Below are 22,627 nucleotides of genomic sequence, written 5' to 3' on the forward strand. Positions count from 1 at the left end.
AGAATCGGGATGGGACAGTGACTGACAACTAATTCAGTTCAAGGGCCATAGAGTCCCACTGCTGCTGTTTTTATTGTGACCATATTCATTACAACTAGAAGGCAAATTGACTCAAAGTTCCACTCATCCCCACCCACCTTAAAAGTAAAGTATACACTCCAGAACACCTCCTTGCATTCTTGGTCCCCCTCCAGCTATCTCACCCCATCTCTCTGCGTGTCCTCCTGGCCTCACTGCCCCACCCCCCGAGGTGCCCATTCCAGCCTCTCAGCCTCCTTCCTGACCTCTGATGTTGGCCTGTCCAAGGGTTCGGTCCGGGCTCATTTGCCTGTCAGTCTACACTCTCCCCAAGAGCTTCCAGTTTGTAGCGTGCACTGCCCCTTTATAAGTCCCTGCTTCCCCAGCGCTCTGCACTGGCACACCTGTTGGACATCTCCAGGAAGAGTAAGTGAGTGAGAGGCACCCGTAGCACTTACCTGGGGCTGCAGTAAAAAAACAAATTTACCACAATTGAGTGGCTTAAAACAACACAAATGTATTCTTTCACAATTCTGGAGGCCAGAAGTCTGAAACCAAGGTGTGGGCAGGGTCGTTCCTTTGGAGTCCCTGCGGGAGAATGTTCCATGCCTCTCTGCCAGCTCAGATGGGATTGCTGGCAACCCTTGGTGCCCTCAGCTTGTAGCTGTGCCACTGCCTCCATCATCACTGCCTTCTTCCCCGTGTGTTCCTGTGTCGCTTCACATGGCCTTATAAGGACACCAGTCGTTGGATGTCCGGCTCTAATCCAGTAAGACCTCATCTTAACCAATTACATGTGAAAGACCCTGTTCCAAACAAGGTCGTGTTCTGAGGCTCCAGGTGGGTATGAAATTGGAGGGAGTGCCATTCACCCCAGTACAGCACCCCATATGGAACATGTCCCAAACAAATCTCTCCGTTTGTTCCTGTTTCCCCCTAACGCCGCCCCCACTTCCCCCCAATCATTCCCGTCTCAGCAGTTGGCCCCACAATCCACACAGTTGCTCAGGCCCCACAGCTAAAATTCATCTTGATCCTTCTCTTTTCCTTATCTCTCCATCAGAAATCCTTTCCTCCAAAATTATCTTCACCCCACGGCCACGTACGTGGGCCAGGCCACAGCACTTTTCCTTGCACAACTGCACAGCCTCTACTTAGCCCCTCAGTTTCCGGTCTTGTTCCTGATCTGTCCATCGTTCACACTGAAGCCAGATAGATGTTTTATATGTACGTAGAGAGGATGGTGTCATGAACCCCCATTAGATGTTACCCAGCTTCGATGATTTTCAACTCATGGCCTCTCTTGTTTCGGCTACCCCCGCCTTCAGCCCCCTCTCATGTTATTGTGAAGCAAACCGCAGACAACATATGACCAAATCTTTTAAAAACATAAATCAGATCCATTCCCCTTTCCGCTCACACAGCTCATGCCACCACCCAAGGTAAAACCCAGGCTCTGTAGGGCGGCGCAGGGAAGCCCCTTGAGACCCAGCCTGGCTGTACACCTCTGCTCCGGGCACGTGGTGCTCCTCTCTGCTCTGGAACACCCCAAGCTCTGTCTGCCTCTGAGCTTCTGCACATGCTGGTTCCTCTGCCTGGCCTGCTTCTCCTCCCGCCTGCCCGGGTCGGCTGGTTCCTGCTTCTCCTTCAGCTCTCACCTTAAATTGTATTTTTAGAGGTCTTTGCTGCCTCCTCGTTTTACCCCCATTCCACTTGCCCACCACCTGGTGCTCTGTTCCTAGTCTGAGTCTCAACCTGAAGGTATCTTCACTAGTCATTTATGATTTGTGTCCCTTCCCAGAATGGAAGTCCCTTGGAGGTGGGCACCCTGTCTGGCTTGTCCATGGGACTCCAGTGCTGAAACAGGGCAGGAGCATGGCCAGGGCTTCTCCAGGACTGGAATCCTGGGTCACAGGCTGGGGCCGTGCTTTGTGGTTCTCAAATTGGGATGGTGGCCATGTTGCATCATGAAAATGTGTGCCGCTCCCTGCTGCCACCTGCGGGCATCCATAGCCTTAGACTTGGGGTAGTACTGTTTAATCATCCAGGCAGTGAGTGTTATGATTTTGTTAATTAAGTAGCATCTCACTGTTATTTTTCATTTGCATGGAAATACCCATGGGAACAGAAAGAGCCAGTTTTATGAACTCAGAATCAGCTGTTGGTTGAGAAGGCTTTGGTGCCAGGCCTGAAGGGGCATCAGGAGAAGTGACATGTACCCATCACCTTCAGGAGCCCCTTGAGCAGTTGAGGAAACTCCTCCCCCAACTAATCAGTAATAATTAATAATTAAATCATAATAGTGCCCTAAGGCTCGGCTGTGTGCTTTCCAGGGGGGTCGACACCCCACTGCACGTGTGTGAGGGGAAGGCAAAGAGCTGTAGGTGAAGGGCGCAGGCAGGGCTGGACTGAGCTTCCAGAATTTTAATGGGGGCAGAGAAACGGGGAGTCCCCCACTTGCAAAGCTCTGTGTGACTCCCCTCTGCGAAGTCAGGCTGGTCAGGGAAAGAAAGGCACTGGTTCTGGGACCCAGAGGTCTGGGTACGGGCCCGCGCCGCCCAAAGCCGCTGCGTGCTCCTGAGGCTTCCTCTCTCTGGAGTGGCGTCTCTCCTGTGAGACGGGAAGACTGCCTTAACAGTGTTTCCTGAACATGAGCTCCAGGGGGCCGGAGACGCCTGACACAGGAGTGTGGGGGTCCCACTCCTCACCCCCGGGCAGAGTCCCCGGTGCAGAAGGGAAGGCCAAATCGTCCACCCCACCTCAAATCTAGCTTCCAGAGCTTCCAGGGCTGTTTTCCCCCAAGCTCCTATGTTGATTTTATCTTAAGTAAGCACAGAAGCAACTCCACTGGGATCCCCGGTGCCCCCGTGGAGACCCCAGTTCTGAAAGTGATGAGAAAGAGTCCTTTTGGAGGGCATCCATGAGGTTGCCCTTGGAATTGTGAAACGGGCTTTTTCTTGCCCGGGGGTCCACCAGTATGGCACTTATGGTCATGCTTCATCTTGCATGGGTCCCCGGGCAGAGCTGCTGTGCCCGCCATGGGGGGGGGGGTGGACACGGCCCCTACGAGGCCTGCATTGAGGCGCCATCGTCAGCCTGTAATTTTCTGAAAGAGACTGAGCTTGGCTACTTGTTAGCAGTGCAGCATGCTGCCCCCTGAGACAGAGAGAGGGAGGGAACTGTTCCTTCAGGAAAAGTCTCAGAAATAAGGTCATAGGTCAGAGGGCATGAACATCTCTGTAGCTCTTGATGAACTGCAAGAGTATTGCTGGGACAGGTGGTTCCAGTTTCCAGTGTCGTCACCACCTCCCTTGCGAGTGAGTGTCGGGTGTGTTCTTGTTTTCACACGTGTGTGCCGTGTTGCTAAGCCCTGCCCCTTCGGAACTTCCACACAGATTCACTTCACCTTGTCTCTCCTGGATGAGGAGGGGACAAGCAGGAGCATGAGGGGCCCCTCTCCCTTCTCTCTATGATGATCCTGGGCTCCAGACTCCTCTGGGTGCTCGCAGATCTGTCAGGGAAACCCAAATGCCAGTCTGGACACCCAGAGAATGTCGGGCTTTGTTAGCATGTGAAGTGGCGGTTTGTGAAGCTGGGACAAAAGTGCCCTTGTGCTTCTGGGAGACCAGGCGTCCTCGGCAGGACTCTGGGGGGTGGGCACTGACAGGGCCAGGCTGGGGCTAGGTGGTGGGAGGCACAGCTGGCCTCCGCCAGGGGGGCCAGGCCGGGAGAGTCATGATGGTGTGAGTATATATTTTTAAACCTTCCATTCATTTGGTTCATCCCCCTTCAGCTCAGGCCTGAAGGCCAGGAATCTGGGGTCCTTTACTCCTTCGTCCATCCTGTGTGCAGAATCCTGTGCCTGAGATGAAAACTAGCCCTCAGGCTCCCCGTGTGGCATGGGAGCAGGCTGGGGCTTCTCCCCAGGAGCTGCACGGGGAAGGGCTACCTGAGGGTGACAGAAGGGCCCAGGGTGCCCATTGCCACCTCCACCAGGGGCCAACTTGTGCAGCGTTGCTGCAGCCCGTCCTGGGCCCTTAAAGAAACCCGTGCTGCACACTGAGGGGCGGGAAGCAGGCCCCCTTGTCGCACGCACCCAGACCTCCTCTCTTTCCCCGAGCCACCTCCTCTCCTTGGCCTGCTCTGTCTTGTTCACGGTAGATGACGCCGCCTCTCTCTCTTTCTCTCTTCCTCCGGCTTCCTTTCCCTGTGCCCTCTCCCCTGACCCCACCTCCCCACCCGCCCCGGGTGGACCAGACCCAGACGCAGCTGGAGCACGCGCGCATTGGGGAGCTGGAGCAGAGCCTGCTACTGGAGAAGGCGCAGGCCGAGCGGCTGCTCCGAGAATTAGCCGACAACAGGGTAACGCGCCCGCCCGCCGCCTCCAGCCCGCCCGCCTGGCCCGTTGGTGCCCCTGGGGCTCCTCTGTTTTATTATTTTCTCTGTCCTTGACTGCTGTCCTCATTTTTTTTCACTTTCGCGCCCTTTCTAGGAGGGAAGTAGAGGTTCAGGAACGTGCATACGCTGCCACTGCCAGCTCCACTGCCACCTGATGCTTATTGGGGACCAGGGGGCGTGGCTGTCTATGATTTTGCTCCCCAGCTGGTCCCATTGACTGGCAGTGTCCTGTGAGACCGACCCCTTTCCTCCCTCCCCATGCATTGCTCTGACAAGGCTTTGTCATGTTCAGAAGTCCAGAGCCTCTTGAGAATGTTCTCCCGCTTCTGTGGGCAGGCATGGAGGTGACCTATCCATGCCTCCCTTCTCCCAGCTGGAGAAGGCTGGACGTCGGGGACTGTACATCCAGGTGTCTCTAACCTGGGAGTCGTAAAGCCAGCCTGAAGGACGTGAGCTGGGGGAGGGAGGGTGTCCCCGGGACATGGGTTTTTGTGTCAGCCCCAGGGTCTGGCTGTTGTGATATGATAGGTCAGGAAGCGGTTCCTAGGCTAGAGAAAGCTGTTTGGTGGTAAGGTCCCCTCGGTCCCAGGGCCTGGTTCTGAGTCCAGGCTCCAGGCCCAGCTGGCCCCTCCATAGCCACCATGCATATCCAAGGGCTGGCCCCTTGTGCAGACACATACATCAAACAGCTGGCTGGCCTAGCCCCGTGGACAGCCCAGCAGGACTTCTCCTGGTAGCCGAGCTAAACAGCCAGCGAGCAGTGACTGGGGCGTAAACAGTGTGGGTGGGTGGCGAGTGGCAGTCAGCTTCTGCACTTCGGCCTCAGCACACGAGGGGGTGTGTGCATGCGTGTGGGTGTCTGGAGACCCACGGAAGTTCCTTTGCAGACCCTGACTGTTGCCCAGTGACCATGTGTGCTCGTGTAGTACACAACACGTGTGGACAGAGGCTACTTGCAGAAACTGACCGTGTCACGGTTGACAGGCTGGAGCCCCCACAACAAGGACGAGGCATCTTGATCTAGGGTTCAACTTGATTGAAAAAACAAAAACAGGTTTATGGAACTAAATGTCAGCTTCAGAAACAAAATTTTTTAGTCTTGTAAAAGATTTAAAACTTTTATGTACATTGTTTCCAAATCTACAACCACTGACGTGATCAAGGTGTAGATTTTTGGAGGGTGGAGTCTCTGATTTCAGAGTTTTCCATCAGAAGGCGGGTCTGGTAGCATTAATTTTGTTCTGCTTTGAAGCATCCAACCGACCCTTCTTCAGCCATTCCCTCCAGACAGCCCTTCTGAATCAGCCCATTCTGGCTGGGCGCCTTTCTACAGCAGGATAATGCAAAATTCCCTCTGTAGTTTCTGCCCTTTAAAAATGACACGAATTGAAAGGAAGCCATAACCTCAAATATGGCTTTAACCACCAATCTGTCCCAAGCCTAGGGCAGCAGGGACAGCTGAGCCCCCAAATTACTGGGGTACAAGCCAGGGGTGTCTTGCTGGGAGCTGCGGTGGGCAGGGCAGCTGAGAAAAACTGGCGTTCAGGTAGGGGTGGACGCCCATGACCTTCCCCCACTGGGGCTGGGGCCCTTGAGTGGTGAGACCCCCTCTCCCTGTGCCCCTGTTGTGTTCCTCTCGCTCTCCAGCCGGCCCGCTGACCGCTCCCTCCCTCTCTCCCCGGTAGCTGACCACAGTGGCCGAGAAGTCGCGGGTGCTGCAGCTGGAGGAGGAGCTGACCCTGCGACGTGGGGAGATCGAGGAGCTGCAGCAGTGCCTGCTGCACTCGGGCCCGCCGCCCGCCCACCACCCCGAGGCCGCCGAGACCCTGCGGCTGCGGGAGCGGCTGCTGTCGGCCAGCAAGGAGCACCAGCGGGAGAGTGGCGTGCTGCGGGACAAGTATGAGAAGGCCCTGAGGGCCTACCAGGCCGAGGTGGAGAAGCTCCGGGCTGCCAACGACAAGTACGCGCAGGAGGTGGTGGACCTCAAGGCCAAGGTCCAGCAGGCCACCAGCGAGAACATGGGGCTCATGGACAACTGGAAGTCCAAGCTGGACTCCCTGGCCTCAGACCACCAGAAGTCCCTGGAGGACCTCAAGGCCACCCTGAACTCAGGCCCCGGCGCCCAGCAGAAGGAGATCGGGGAGCTGAAGGCCGTGATGGAGGGCATCAAGATGGAGCACCAGCTGGAGCTGGGCAACCTGCGGGCCAAACACGACATCGAGACCGCCATGCACGTGAAGGAGAAGGAGGGCCTGCGGCAGAAGCTGCAGGAGGCCCAGGAGGAGCTGGCCGGGCTGCAGCAGCACTGGCGGGCCCAGCTGGAGGTGCAGGCCAGCCAGCTCCGGCTAGAGCTGCAGGAGGCCCAGGACCAGCGCCGTGACTCCGAGCTGCGGGTGCACGAGCTGGAGAAGCTGGATGCTGAGTACCGGGGCCAGGCGCAGGCCATCGAGTTCCTCAAGGAACAGATCTCCCTGGCCGAGAAGAAGATGCTGGACTACGAGCTGCTGCAGCGGTCGGAGGCCCAGAGCAAGCAGGAGGCTGAGAGGCTGCGGGAGAAGCTGTTGGTCGCCGAAAACAGACTCCAAGCTGTCGAGTCCCTGTGCTCGTCCCAGCACACCAACGTAGGCAGCCACCCCTCCTGCCGGGCGGTGTGGGGGGCCCGTGGGCTCCAGGACCTGGCTGGGGAGGGCCTAGCTGCTTCCTGACCTCTTTTTTTTCCAGCCCAGGGAAGCATCCTCCTTGCCCCCAGGTACATGTCCTTGCAGGACTGGAGGGCTCCGGCTCAGAGGAGGAGCCCCTCGTATCTGTCTAAGGGCAGCTGGCCTGGGTGACCATGAGGACCCGAGGTGGTCTGAGCTGACCCAGCTGGGTCCCCCAAGACCAGGCCTGGGAGAAACATACCTCAGAGCCCGGAATCGGCTTCCTCCCAGGCCCCAAGGCCCTGGTGCACCCCGACTATGCAGGCTCCCTGAGGCTGGCAGGGACGTGAGGTCAAGCCTGCCCATCCCCGGGGCTCCCATCTCCAACTTGATCACTGACCTTGGAGATCTGAGGGTGGCCTCCTTCCTGCCAGTCCTAATGAGAACTGAGCAATAGTTCAGGAGGTCCTCAGAGTGGGGTCTGGAAGGCTGGAAGGGGGTGGCCTTGGAGAGGCTGCTGCCACTAATAGCACTGTTTTTCCAAATCTAGAGATCCCGCTAAGGACACTGGTAGCATGGGCTGTGTCCACTCCAGTGGGCTCAGGAAGGGCCTTTGAGTGGTTCCAGGCACCACACTTGTTGCCAGGCTCTGTGTTGCCCCATTTCCCCTTCACTCCCTCTAGGTCAGTACTGGCTCCATTACATAGTAGATGAGCCGACCAAGACCCCAAGACAGAGTAACTTTCCCAGGGTTTCTGCCCACCAGTGGCAGAGGTCGTGCCCAATCCTGCTGCCAAAGGGCTGACAGAGGGTACCTAGGTTGACAAAAGTCAAATCTTACATGAAGAGACAGCTAGCAGCATGATCATTGCCTTTTTACAGACACCACGGGTTCTTGAGTTTGCAGGTCCCCTTGTAGTTTTAAACTAGTATTTAGCATTCAAGTAGTAAGTCTTCAGGAGTTCTGAGTACAGGGCGCCTTTTGGTAAAGGCCTGTGTCATGCCTTGAGGTCCCACTGCAGCAGGCTTCCCTCCCCCTTCTCCCAAAAAGTGACCGTTTTTAGCTGGTGCTCTCCCAGGATCCTGGGCAGAGCGAAAAGGAAGAGTTCTCTGTTAGCCTGTGTGCACATGGCCTGATTGGCTCCTCAGGGCAGTGGGGTCAGGCCTGGGACCCCAGGATCTGGATTCCCTTAGTGGGGGAGGTTTGAGGCTGTTGTAGTTCCACACAGCGTGGGGGGGGGCAGAGGCCTGAGGGTGACCCCTGCTCCTACGTCACAGACCTCAGGCTGAGGAGTGGGTGGTGACCTCAGGAAGACTTCTTGATTTCCACACACACGGGGCCTCCATCTGGACCCACATGCCTTCCAGATTCAGAGGTTTAAGTCCAGGGACAACTAGATTTTTGATCTCATATAATAAGATGGGAATTTTAAAAAATGTTTTAGTGTGTACCCCATTTTCCCTGCCATGTATGTAAATAAATATCTAGAGGGCTCAGTTAATCACAGCTAGCTGAGAACTAAAAAGGGACTTGGGATGTATGAGAAGAAGTATGAGGGGCAGGTTGATGGAGGTGGCTGCCTGCTCACCTCTGTGTTGCCCTAATCCACTGTGTTAGCTGGCAGACTGCAAGCTCAGAAGACAGCCAGCATGGACAGGGTGCCAGAAACTTCTGCAGCAAGAAGCAGTGCGAAGCCAGTTGATGTTTGCCATACAGATGTTTTTTCTTAATCAATGTTTCAGCTTCTGGGTTTATTATTTAAAAGAAGCGTTGGAGAGAAAGGAAGTAGTCCAGTCCCTTCGGGAGGCGGCCTTGGGCATGCTTTGCACACGCAGTTCCATGGCAGTCTGTACTTGTTTCATGGGTGGGAAACCGAGGCTGGAATGTTGATGAAAGCAGAGTCTCAGGATTGACTTTTGTAGGCGTCCCCGGGGAGACATCTATTTAATACAGCAGACATTTGTATTAAGACATTTTCAGCAGAGTAAGGGGGAGGCGGTGTTCACGTGGGAGCTGCACAAGCAGCCTTGAGGGCCCTGGGAGGGGGCGTCCTCTGTGGTCGGAGGCCAGACCAAGGACACCTGAGCCTCTCCCAGACAAGTCCCTGAAAGTCACCGTGTGTGGGGTGGAGTGTGCTTGCCGGGCTGGCTGGGCTGGGGGCGGAGAGGGGAGGTGAGCGTCCCCCTTACAGGCCTCTTCTTTCAGATGATTGAGTCGAACGACATTTCAGGGGAGAAGATCAGGATGAAGGAGACTGTGGAAGGTGAGTGGCCGCTGGGCAGGCGGGACGCAGGGCTTCGGGAACAGGCTGGGTGGTTCTGCCTTCGAGCCGAGTCCCACTTAGTTTTGCATCATCTGCCATTTGGTGAGAGGGGCCTACTGTGTGCACAGCAACTTGCTCTCCAGGTGAGGAGGGCTGCGGCTCAGTTTATTGAGTGTCAGGCATTGTGTGACTGTCTTGTTATTTGTTTGGTTTTACTTTATTTTTAAAATAGGTGTAAACTACAAATGGTTCAAGGGGTATAAGGTAAAGGGTCCCCTATTCCCTGTTTCCCTTTCCAAAGGCCAGCTTCTGTCCCCACGTAAAGATAGTCATACAGGTAACAGATGGCACCATTCCTCCTTCTCTGGCCCCTTACTTTTTTCCATTTAATAATGTATCTTGGAGCCTCTTCCTTATCATTACACTGTTTCCAATGGTGCAGAATATTCCATTGCGTGGAGCCACCATCGTGTAGTTAGCCAATTTTCTATTGATGGATTGTAGGCTGTTTTCAGTCTTTGCTTATTACAAACCCTATTACCTTCTTCTCTGTTGGGCTCAACCAATTTTAACTCCCACCCGCTGTGGTTGAAAGTGTGTTTCCCCACAAGCCTTTGATGAAATAATGTTTCATCAGACTTTGTGATTGATCCCTGCCAGTCTGAATGGTAAAAGATAAAGATGTTCCCTGATGTAATTCCAACTCACCATCACCCCACTGTGAATGAAGCTGCATTTCCATTTCTGCATCCTTTGCCCATTTTTTCCCCCCTATTTGGTTATTGATCTTTGTGTTCATAGCTCTTTATATATGACAGTGCAAACATTTCCCCCCGTTTGTGGTTTGTCTTTTGACTTTTATGGTGGTGTTTGCCATGCAGATTTTTTTAAATTAAATTTTTTTTTTGGGGGGGGGCTTTTGGGTTTATTATTTTAAAAATGTATCCCATGGTTTCTCCTAGTACATTTTAGTTCCATATCCTATGCTTAAATTTCTGATCCATCTAAACTTCATCCTTCTATAAGGTGTGAGGTAAGGATCGATTTTTTTTTTCCCTAAAAGAGTACCCACTTGTCCCAACACCATGTTTGAAAAACTCGTCTTCCTCTCTCTACAGATGTGAATTGCCAACCTTATCGTCTTTAAATTCCCTTATGTAACTGACTCTATTTCTAGACTTTCTATTCCTTTCCAATGACCTTTCTGTGTTCATTAATGTTTTATTTATTCTATAATGTTTTATTTATTCAAGCTTTGTTTGTTCTTTAATTACTGGCAAGCCTGAGTCTTTTACTCTGCTTTTCCAAATTTCTCTTGGCCATTCTTTTTTTTCTCTTAATTGAGGCAAAATTAACAAAATATTAACCAGTTTAAGGCAAATATTCGGTGGCATTTAGTACATTCACAGTGTTTCTGCAGCCACCACCTCGGTCTGGTGCCAAAACGTTTTCATCACTTTAAAAGGAGACTTCACACACACTACCAGCCATTCTCCCCTCCCTCCAGACACTGACAACCACTGATCTGCTTTCTGTTTCTATGGATTTGCCTGTTCTGAATATTTCATATAAATAGAGTCATATTATTTGTGGCCTTTTATGTCTGGCTTATTTCACGTCACAACATACTCAAGGTTCATCCGTGTTGTAGCAGGTGTCAGTACGTCGTTCGTCTTTATGGCTCTGAGTGATATTCCATCATATGCGTAGAGCACATTTTGTTTATCTGTCCACCTGTTGATGGACATTTGGGCCGTTTCTACCTTTTGGCCATTGTGAATAATGCTGCTATAAACATGCTTGTACGGGTACTTGTTGAGTACCTTTTTTGGGGGTATACACCTAGCGTGGAATTGCTGGGTCACGTGGTAATTCTGTGTGAAACTTTTAAGAAGTTAGTGCCAAACTCTTGGCTATTCATGCTTGCTTTTCCGAGATTTTAGAGTCAGCTTATCTAGTTCTACAAACATTAAAATCTTGTTGTTATTTTTATTGGTATTATATTAAATTTATAAATTCATTTATGGAACGGTAGTATGTTCCTAGCACTTCCCGTGCGTTATCTTTTCTATGACTGAGGCCACCCAGCTCTCAGTGCACACGACCAGTGACAGGGGCACCGTTATTATTATCTCCATTTTCCACTCGAGTGAAGTTGCCTGAGACCACAGGGAATCAGAGCCTCTGATTCAGAGCGGGGTGGTGATCAGGCCACAAGTGGTGAACCTGGAGTATTGATGGTCCCCCATGTCTCCCTTCTCCCCTAGGCCTGCAAGACAAGCTGAACAAGAGGGACAAAGAGGTGACAGCCTTGACGTCGCAGACCGACATGCTCAGGGCCCAAGTAAGTGGTAAGTTTCCCTCACGCAGGGCAGATGTGGGCGACTTCACAGGCCAGTGGAGCGTGGAGTGCGCTGGCACTCAGCCTTGCCAAGAAGGTGGCCTGGGCCAGTTCTCTTACCCTGGACTTCCACTGGGCAGCAGCGGGTGGGAGAATAGTAGCCCACCCGTGCTCTGTAATATAATTGGCAGCGCCAGCCAGCTTCTCTTGCCAGAGGCTGTTTCATGCTCTGAAATTCCATCAGAACTTTTTGGTTTCTCATCGGCCACTTTGATATAGCATATCTGCCCCCGGGCCCTAGAGGAAATATGAGGATTTTAGAATCGGGGCCTGGGGGCAGGGAGAGGATGCCAGCCGCAGCATAGAGCAAGGCACAGGGGAAGTGAGGACAGAGGGGGACCTGGGGAGAGGCAGGAGGTCTGGAATTTGTCATTTGGTGACAAACTGGCCCTGCTTCTTGTCCGCCAGTGTGCCAGTGGTGGTGTGCGTGAGATGGCCCCCGTCCTGGGGACTGGTTCCCACCCCTCCTTCTCTCCAGTATCCATTACCTTCACGTGGCATAGTTGGTCCTGACAAAGGTCAGTTGACCGCAGATTCCTCCAAGGCTTGGGTGGAGCTTGAGCTTTCCCTGGTCCAGGCAGCATTGTAACGCCAGGCCCTGTCTTGGGTGGACTGCTTCCTGCCACCACAGGGCCTGGGCTGCCGTGTTGGGTGCCCTGGTCTGCTTTTTGTTGCTGTTCTCTCAGCCCCAAGCTGCCTGGCTCTGCAGGATGAGAAAGACGGTAGATGTGTCACTGTGACCCCCCCGGGAAAACCAGCTTCCTGCCCGGGCCTTGGCCCTCGGGTGGGACACGTTCCCACTCTCTAGATCCTGACCCTCTCTGTCTTTTCTGCCGGCTGACCCTCAGCACTGGAGAGCAAGTGCAAGTCAGGAGAGAAGAAGGTGGAGGCCCTCCAGAAGGAGAAGCGGCGCCTGGAGTCGGAGCTGGAGGCCGTGTCCCGGAAGACCCACGATGCCTCAGGCCAGCTGGTGGTCATCAGCCAGGAGCTGCTCAGGAAGGAGCGGTGAGTCAGCCGTGGGCTGTGTGGTCAGACCTGCCTGGCCCTGCCACCCCCCTTTCCACCCTCTGGCCCTGACCCTCACTCCACCTACCATTATCCAGTCTTCTCCAGAGGTGGGCACGGATGCACTGCGTGGGACGGGTGGCTGGCATCACCAGTGATCACCGTCCTCTCCTCTGATATGCTCAGATGAAGCCTCAGAATCCTTCTTAACACAGTTCTCCAAACAGAGCTTATAGGAAAGATTAGTGGTTCCCAAACTTCTTGGTCTCAGGGACCCCTTTAAAACTCTTAAAAATTATTGAGGATTCCCAAAGAGCTTTTGTTGATTTATTCTGTATTTACCATATTAGAAATAAAAACTGGGGAATTAAAAAATATTTACTAATCCATTTAAAACAAATAAACCAATGCATGTAACATAAATAACATGCTGTTGATGAAAAGTGTTTTCCAAAACAAAAAATATCTAGTGAGAAGAGCAGCACTGTTTAACATTTTGCAAATTTCTTCATTGTTGGGCTTAGTAGAAGACAGCTGGATTCTCATATCTTCTTGTGCATTCAGTCTTTGCAATTTGTTGTTTTGGTTGAAGTATAGTATGAAAATCTGGCTTTACAGAGATATATAGTTGGAGAAGAGCATGTTTTAATACCTTTTTCAGATAATTAATGTGCCACGTGGCCCCAGGAATAATATCCATTGTATGCTCGTGAGAAATGACAGTGAAAATATTTTTATTATCACTGTGAAAATAGTTTTGACACTTGGGGCCCCCTCAAAGGGTCTTGGGGACCCCTGAAGTTCCCCTGTACCACGCTTTGAGAACCGCTGAGTTCCAGTCAATAGACATGATTTGTGGGAGCTGTATGTTGCTTTAAAAAAAAGATTACCATTTAAAAATCAGAAGATTTCACATAAAATAGAGATTTCTCCAGATTCTCTTAAAAAATTGGAAGTTCTGCCAACATTAGACTGACATCCAGCATGGCAGCGACCAGCCATTGCTGGGGAGCACCTGCCCCTTTCGACGAGTCTCCCATGTCCCCCCCCCCCTTCTTTATTTTACTTACACCCACTTCATGGACATGGTTCACAGCCCCTGAGTTAAAGGAGTCTTGTTGGAGTACAAGCATCATGTTATAAAGGAAATGCTGTGTCCTCTCCTCCCCTCCTGTACATCTGATATACAAATTGGGAGTTTCTATGCTAAATTTGCGTCAAACCTAGCAGCTTTCTAGAAAATATGGCCCTGCCCAGGAGGGAGATAAACGGGTACACCCGGGGAACATTCCTTCCCAGCATGAACCAGCCAGGCCCTCCATCGTCTCCACGGCTCCCCTGCTCCCCATACCCTCGCCTGTCCAAATCAGGTGTTTTCTTCTCGGTGTTTAGCCCAGTCTCGCCTCCTCTGAGGAGTCTTTTGTCCTGCTGTCAACCGACTCATTCCTCCCTTCCTCTCTCGTCACTTATGCAGTTCTTACTTTCTTCTTTCTGGACATTTCACGAAGTCCAGTCCATTCTTCAAGGCTTAGCTTATGGCCCATCTCTTCCCTGAAGACTTTCTTGATTGAAAGAGACCGCTTTGGGTTCCTCAATGCTCCTATGGTGCTGAGGATGGGAGTGGGGGATCAGCTAGGAATGTGTTGGCAGATTGAGCGAGTAGAGATTTATTTTTCTCACATAACAGGAAATCTGGGAGTAGTTATGGCTGACAGTTAGTGCAGGGTCTCAAAATAGCAGTGCCAACACCTTTTTGTTTCTCTTGGACTCTGCCTCATGGTTGCAAGGTGGCTGCTGAAGCTCCAGTCATCACATTCATAGCAGGAAGGAGGAGAAAAGGGAAAGGGGCAGGGCCGGCAGACTTCCATTTTGTTCTCAACTACCCATTGCCACCGAGTAAGGGAGTTTTCCCCTCCCCTATAGTAGATGCAGGCAAGGAAAAGGCTTAAAAGGAGTGTGCTCTAATCTCTCGTCCTGTGCCTGTGGCAGACATTGCTAATTGACCACCACACGCTTTTCTGCAGAGCCTAGAGGAGTGGCCTCAGAATCATTCTCATCCCAGCCCTCCAGGCAGCTACTGCTGGTTGATTAAATAGTTGACATGGGAAACAAGACTCTTTTGGTATCAGCTATTTAAAATGCCTGGCTATATAAGCTCTCTTGGATGAATATTTTTTTTGCTTTGCTTAATTGTTTAGTTAAACAAATACTCTCTTTTACATAAAAACTTTAGAAGCATTCTGGGAAAGGCCAGGTCCTCTTGACTGTCCTCTCTCTAAATCCTGGCCCCTCTTGGGCTGTGGTCAAATGGTTTCATGCCTCATGTTTCCACTCTGACCCCTCCTGGTACAGATGACATTTTAGTAGCCAGCATCCCCCTCAAACGGCCAGTCTCTAGGCACTTGGGAAGTGGCTGGAATGTGGGAGCAGAGGGCCCAAGGCTGACTGTAGCTGTGCTGTAATCCCCACCCCCCTCCTCTCCAGGAGCCTGAACGAATTGAGGGTATTGTTGCTGGAGGCCAATCGCCACTCCCCAGGGCCTGAACGGGACCTGAGCCGCGAGGTCCACAAGGCTGAGTGGCGGATCAAGGAGCAGAAACTCAAGGATGACATCCGGGGCCTGCGTGAAAAGCTGACCGGGCTGGTATGTGGGGAAGGGTGGTCTGGGCGCAGGGCAGTACCAAGGTGGGGCTGGGGCTGCCATGCTATCAGGTCATGGAGAGTGGTGACCTCCTAGAGCTACCCCAGGAACAGCCAGGCCGCAGAGAAAGTTCAGAATCCCCCAGAACCACAGGGTCAGTGACATAGCTGGTGGAGGGGCATGGTTGGCTGCTTTTGCAGACATATGGCTGGCTGTGTGGCAGTCTGGATAATGCATTGCAAAGGGAGACTTCCTAAGAATCTGACTAATTCAGAGGTAGGATGGGCTGCTGCTGGGTGGTGAGCTCCCCATTCAGGGAAGTAATCAACCAGAAAGCACTCTTTGTTTAGGGTACTGCAGTGGGGACTGACACACGACTGTCAGGAAGGAGGGGGCAAGTTTGTGTGGGAATGAGGCAGGTGTGTCTCGGGACCATGGTGGATGGGGCAGCTGTGTCCTGCTGGGTGGGAGAGGACGGGTAGAGGGGCCACTATGGCAGGGGCTGAGATGGCTGGAGGTTAAGAGGTGATGAGGCTGTGGGTCTGGGGGTGAAGATGAGGGACCCGCATAAGACAATATGGAGGAAGTAGGGGGGAATTAAGAAGGAAAGAAGGGAGGAACCTGGATTTGGGGACTTGGAGGACGTGAAATACCTGACAGCCTGGGCATTCAGGGCCGGGACAGGGAAAACGCGTCTGTGGGGACCCTCAGGTGAGGGAGGGAGGCCTGGGGGGCGTCCCGGTGATGTTCAGGCTCGGCTCAGAGATGAGGTGAGGCCAGATGTTTCCTATGTAGCGGAGAGGCCGCCCTCCTGCGACACACACGTTCACACACACACACACGCACACAGACACACACACACTGACACTCCCTCCCTCCCTCCCTTGCGCTCTGGCTGCTTGCAGGACAAGGAAAAGGCCCTGTCAGAGCAGAGGCGCTACTCCCTCATTGACCCATCCTCAGCACCGGAGCTCCTGCGGCTGCAGCACCAGCTGATGAGCACAGAGGATGCCCTGCGGGACGCGCTGGACCAGGCGCAGCAGGTGGAGAAGCTCATGGAGGCCATGAGGGGCTGTCCCGACAAGTCCCCGGTGAGCCATGGGCCAGGGTGGGCTGACCAGGAGGCAAGCCAGGGGCTATGTCCTGGGAACCCTAGTCTGAAAAGGGAGGCAACCCTGTCTGTTCTGGGAACCCTGTTCTGAGAGGAGAGACACAGGCATGCCCTCTGGGAGCCCCAGTCCAAGGGGTACATGGCTTTAGCATGAGGTATCTCAGCCTAAGAGGGGAGACGCAGCTGTGCCCTGAGAGCCTTGGTTTCCCGGCGTCCTGGGACCTGCATTCTGAAGGGCTCTGGTCAGTTTGGAGTCTGAGATGATCCGGTCAGGAAGACCTCGCCACCTAGTGGACGGACCGGGAACTGCTGCCTGGTGAACCTCACTCAGCCCCTGCGCATGCTTGACTCTTACAGGCTATCGGCAACTCCGGTTCTGCAAACGGTATCCACCAGCAAGACAAGGCCCACAAACAAGAGGTAAGGGGCACCCTGGCCCCTGGGAGACACACTGGCGCTCCCATAGCCCTCCTGTACAGGCAGAAAAAAGCCTGAAAAGTCACCAAAAATACAAAGATGCTGCAATCTTGATTCAATATCCATCCTGCTTTTTTTAGCCTTGTTTCCCTTTTAAACAAAAAAGAAAAGAAAAGAAACTTTTATTATAAAGTATTAATGCCTCTTGGGAAACTTTTGGGAGAAAAAAACCCAAAAATATATAAAGAAGAAAATTCCAGTAGTCCTGCTACCCAGAGATGGCCCAGAGATCATGACTTCATGTTTTTAAGTGATATCTTTCCTGGACTTTCCTAAGCGTGTGTGTATGTGCATATATGTGTACATCTATAGTCAGTTCTCATTATTCATAGATTACATATTTTCAGACTTGCCTACTCACTAAAATTTATTTGTAACCCCAAAATCAATATTTGCAGCAATTTTGTGGTCATTCTTGGACATGTGCAGAGCAGAGCAAAACTTGAGCCGCCAGACCCGCACATTCACGCTGAGGAGTGACAAGACCATGCTCTGCCTTCTTGCTTCAGCTCATACTGCGAGTGTGTCCGTTTTGCAGTCTGTTCGGTGCCACATTGCTCACAGTTTTGTGTTTTTTTCCTCGGTAATGTCTGCTGTTTAAAATGACGCCACAGTGCAGTGCTGAGTGCTGTCTAGTGAGAAGACAGCTGTGCGCCTCATGAAGATAATCCATGTGTGAAATAAGCCTCCTTCAGGCAGGAGTTGGACAGTCAGCCCTCACTTAATGTCAGTAGGTTCTTGGAAACTGACTTGAAACCCAGTGACATAACGAAACCAGTTTTACCACTGGCTAATTGATATAAGCAAGAGTTAAGTTCCTACAGCATATTCCTGGTCACAAGAACATCACCAAACTTCTAAACAAAGACCCAACACACGTCTGATATTAAACATTGAAATAAGTGTGAGCTATACATACATTTAAGAAGATGAATAAAAACAAGTAGGCTGATTATTTTCCCAGCTGCTTATTTCAGTGCAGGGTTGAGACTGGCCAGAGCCTCTCCCAGCGGCTCAGGTTCGAGGCTGGACCCACCCTGGACAGGGCGCCCTTTCATCTCAGGGCCACTCACACCCGCACTCACTCAGGCGAGGACAATTTAGACACGCCAGTTCACCCAGTGTGCACATCTCTGGGATGTGGAATGAAACCAGAACACCCAGAGAAAACCCACACAGGCCTGGGGAGATCGTTACAAATGCCGCGCGGACAGTGGCCCCGGCTGGGATTCAATTTTTTGTTGTTCTCATCAACGTTATAATGAAATGATGTTATTCAAGGACCAGCTGTACTATTGGCCTTGAGTTCATTGTTAATAAGTCAGCGTATACATTAACTAAGGTGTCTTTGCACAGAATCCCACACAAAACATGGCTGTGTATTGACCAATGACAGAAACATTGTGCTTAGAGGTTCTCAGGAACCTAACGCGGTATTTCCCCCGGGAGCAATGGCTCAGGGTTCACTAATTCAGCGTTGCTGGTGTCTTTATAGAACAGAAATACTATGAATAATGAGAAGCTATTATATGTGTATGTATATGTGTATATATATTAGCTTTTATTTGGCAATAATTTCAAAATTACAAAAACGTTGCAGGAATGGAAATAGTACCCAGAATGTCATAGGCCCTTTCCTCCATAACTTTGTAAACATTATGCCCCATCTGCTTTATCTTTTGCTCTCTTTATGAAGATGTGTGTGTAATACCTGTAATTTTTTTCTAAACCATTTTGAGTATAATTGCATGTGTCACGGCACTTAACAGTTAAGTCTGTATTTCCTGAGGAAAAGGACATGATTTTACATAACCACGATACAGTTATCTCTCTATCTCAGCAAATGTAACGTTGATACTAGATTTATATCCAGTCTGCTCTCCATACTCTCGGAGCGTCTTCCGTCTTTATCCCCTCAGTGTAAGATTCACTCAAAGGTTGAGTTAGCTTATCGCATTTAATTATGTCTCTCTAGTCTTCTTTAATCTGGAACATTTTTTCAATTTTTCTTTGATTTTTATGACACTGACATTTTGATGTATAGTCCCCACTCTTTTTCTTGATGGAAGAGTCCTCATTTAGGGTTTGTCTGATGGGTCCCTGTGAACAGCACTGGGTTCTACATCTCCGGCTGGAGCACTTGGTCAGTGTTGTGCCTTCTCCGGGCATCCGACCTGGGGACGTGACGTCTGTCTGCCCTTCCCTCCTGATGTGAATTTTGATCACCTAGCCAGGGAGTTATCTGATTTCTCCACAGTGTAGTTATTGGTATTTTCCTAATGAGCTGCCTGTGTTGAGAGACTGTACAACCGTGTGAATACCCGGCTCCACACCACCCCTTCCCCACACACACACCAGTTCAGCGTGACGGCTCTTGCCTGAGCCAGTCTTTACTATGAGGTCGCAAAGCATCACGTACATCAGTTTAATAGAGGAGGTCGCATACTCTGTATTCAGTTGTACCGCCTGTTTTTTTTCACTGAATATTTTAAGCATAGGTATTTTCTCTCTTCCTTAAGCAATCCTTATAAATTCTACGTTTTATAAAAGTATGGGTGTAAAATTAGTTTTCTAGAACTTCATGGGCCTGAAGGGAGCCTGTGACTCCCACGATTTTCATGTCTGTGCTGGACTATTACGTTTTAAGTGTGTGGGCCCCCCCCCACCCCACAGTTAACCCCGGGCCTTCACCCGCAGTCTTATAGGCACCCACCTAGTGGTGCCAGCTTGGGTAGGTGGGAGGATCCCAACCCCGGCTCTGTCCCTGGCTTGCTGAGTAACCCTGGGCAAGTGAGGATGGAGTGGGGGAAGGAACTCATCCCTCCCACCCTGACAGGGAACCCCAGGCCACAGGTGCTCACCTAGAGACACGAGAACCTTGGCCACAGAATCTGCCAAGGGCCAGGCCTGTGGGTGAGGGGCAGTGGGGAAAGGAGGGGACCCACCCTGCATCGGACTTGTGAGCAGGGTGGAGGCGTGGAGATGTAGGGGGAAGTGGCTGGATTGTGTCTGCCGCCTGTGCCAGCAACCCTGGGAGCTGACCTCCATACCTTGTGTGGCTTTGTCTTCCCAGCAGCCCTGTGAGGCATGTGGGGTCATCCCAATTTACAAACATGAAAACCTCCAATTTTCATTTACTATGAGGTTCCTGCCTCCACGCAGGCACTCAGGGCTCTTTGTAAACCCATCCGCTCTTGCCTCTTCCCCTCACCTTTCCCTAAACAGCTCCCACCCTATCTCCTGTCTTACCATGCCTCAAACACGCGGCAAAGCGACTTTTCCTGCCGCAGGCTCTTTGCCAATACTGTTTCCTCTACTTGGCACAGGGAGGCTCTCTCCCCCAGCCCACCCTCCCTTTCCTATCCCCCCCACCCTCCCACCATTCCTGGAGACACTTGATGATCAAGCCCTTGCTCTCTCCAGGACAAGCACTGACCCTGAGGGACACCTTGGAGCAGCCCAGTTGGCACCAGAGCCCCTCCGTTCTGCCCCAGCGGCACCTCCTCCAGGCAGGGGCCAGGACTGTCACTTTGGAGACAAGAACAGTGTTTGTAACAATAACGTACCCACCGCCGTGGACAATCCCCCACCCAGACCCCCTGCCGGACCAGGAGGCTTCCTCAAGCACGACCTTCTCCAGAAAGCGGTACAGCCCTGGCCTGGCCCCGGACCTTCAGCCTGGACACCCAGGACAACCTGGCAGTTTCTGGAGTTTGGGAGGCTGAAGCAATCCGGCCAGGCCCTTCTCCCCAGAATGAGATGACCTGAGGACCATCTTGGTGCCCTAGGCATGTCCCTGCCCTCCCTTTCTTCCCCTCCTTCTCCTGGGTCCCCGTCAGACCCGAGAGCCACTGTCCCAGGAAAGAGTCAGAGGAGGTCCTCTCCTTGCAGGCACGTGGAGGGAATCCAGTCCTCAGAAGCCGGGGGGGGGACCCCCTTTTCTGTAGCCACTTCCAGACAAAGGCAGTCCCCAGGGCTGTTTGTCCCCACATCCTGAGCCTCCTTCAAGCACTGGCACAAGTTCCCTTTGGCCCATCTGCCCAGTGAAATCCCGGGTTCAAGGTGTTGGGGGACAAGGCCCTTCATCCCTCCAACACCAACACACAGTTACACACAGCTCCACGCTGCTGGCCAGAGGGTGGTCACCAAGGCCAGGAGCCACAGTATTAGGAAAGTTTGGAAGCCCCTCTCAACCCCCCACCAGTGACCTGGCGTGAAGCTGGAGCAAGGCGGCCCCTGGGGAGCCCAGAACAGGGCTCCAGGCATGTTTTGACTGGTCAGTGATACGGTGCCCTCTGGGCTGACGAGATATTCCAAAACTGGGCTTCTCTCCTGAAGGTGCGCCCGTGCAGGCCCTGGCATATGCACCCAGTGACCCTTGGCACACGCACACTCAGAGGGGTCACACATGCACACGTGGGCATTTAGGTGGGGTGTTTGTAGTCAGCCACGCTCAGGCCACACAGACGCACACACTTGGGTTCCAGGACTGGGCCTCAGGCCTGGCAGAACTGTGCCCGCACACACCACAAGCATTCCTGCAGCCTGGCTGTGCACATGTGGGTGAATGTTCAGGGGTGTGCGTGCCAAGCACATGCCCCAGAGTGCACAGGTACCAGCAGCCCCCTTTCAGTCTTACCAGGCACCCGCCCAGAGCTTCGTAAGCCCTGTTCTCCAGGAAAAGAACCTAAGGGATGTTGTTGGCAAGAAAAATCTAACCGTCTGTCCCTCTTCCTCTCAAGCCCTGCTGAGCTTCTCCAGGCCTGTGCGTGGCGGGGAAAGCCAGCCTTTGCCCTGCAGCTCCCACCTCCAGAGCGAGAGGACCTGCAGGTTATGCCTTGTGCTGCAGCACCACCGCAGAGGGCCTGACCTGCCTCCCCAGTTCAGGGAGAGTTTTCACTTGGGGTCCCACCCCAGCGGGGCTGCAGGGGGGCTCCTGGCATCCCATCATGGCGTTCCCAAGGTGTGCCAGGGTAGGTGTGCAGTCTGTCCCTGGAGCAGCCCAGGTAGCCTCAGTGCTCCTGGGTACAGAGGGGTGGTGCCCATCCTAGGGCAGCCGGTTAATCCCATCGGCCCCCTCCACTCTCCCATTGGCTTTTGGTAGCTCTCGCATGCCGTTTTATTAACAACCGTCTAGAAATGATGCTTTAGTGGCCTAACAGAGTCAAATACTATTTCCAGCAAAATCAGGCAGCTCGCCCACCCACAGGAGGCCTGATCAGTCTACTAACAGCCAAAGGCCCTCACCCGGAGGAGCTGAGCCCCCACGGCTTGCAGGTGGCAGGTGTCAAAAAGCGACTTCCCAGTGATGATCTCCGCCTGCCCGATGTGGACTCAGCCGTCCCCTTCCCCAGGTCCTCCCCGCACCCTTCCCCTCCCAAAGTGGAATTGTTGAAGTGTGGCGAGTCCGTGCTCGAGACAATAAAGCTTGTGACTGAGGTCCAGGACCCCTGCTGTCTGCTCCTCACTGTTGGTGCCCTGGGTTCCCCTATCGTCTCCCCAATTGTGGGCACCCTGGTGCCAGGAGTTGGTCTTGATGCTGTTCCTGGTGGGCCGTCTGACTCGGGTGTGAATGCCGGACGAGGGCCTGGCCGTGAAGAAGTCCGGAGCTGAGCTGCTTCGTTTGGATTTGAATCTGTTCGAGTTACAAGTGGGCCTTCAAGAAAAAAATGA

The 22,627-nt window shown here is 52.5% G+C and overlaps 1 protein-coding gene across 2 annotated transcripts in view; it reads left to right on the forward strand.

Annotated features, from left to right (window-relative positions):
- Positions 1–22,419, forward strand: part of CLIP2 (CAP-Gly domain containing linker protein 2) — a 79,296-nt gene extending 56,877 nt beyond the window's left edge. Inside the window, exons 9-17 of one of the 2 annotated variants that reach the window (XM_033110208.1) lie at positions 4,276–4,380; positions 6,102–7,037; positions 9,262–9,319; positions 11,587–11,670; positions 12,569–12,725; positions 15,210–15,369; positions 16,272–16,457; positions 16,835–16,897; positions 20,378–22,419. In XM_033110208.1, coding sequence (XP_032966099.1) covers positions 4,276–4,380; positions 6,102–7,037; positions 9,262–9,319; positions 11,587–11,670; positions 12,569–12,725; positions 15,210–15,369; positions 16,272–16,457; positions 16,835–16,897; positions 20,378–20,389 — 1,761 coding nt within the window. In that variant the 3' untranslated portion in view covers positions 20,390–22,419. The remainder of the gene's footprint in view (positions 1–4,275; positions 4,381–6,101; positions 7,038–9,261; positions 9,320–11,586; positions 11,671–12,568; positions 12,726–15,209; positions 15,370–16,271; positions 16,458–16,834; positions 16,898–20,377) is intronic. The other variant, XM_033110210.1, reaches the window with a different exon arrangement.
- The last annotated feature ends 208 nt before the right edge of the window (positions 22,420–22,627 follow it).

Source organism: Rhinolophus ferrumequinum, chromosome 7, assembly GCF_004115265.2.
Source record: "Rhinolophus ferrumequinum isolate MPI-CBG mRhiFer1 chromosome 7, mRhiFer1_v1.p, whole genome shotgun sequence".
Lineage (NCBI taxonomy): Eukaryota > Metazoa > Chordata > Mammalia > Chiroptera > Rhinolophidae > Rhinolophus > Rhinolophus ferrumequinum.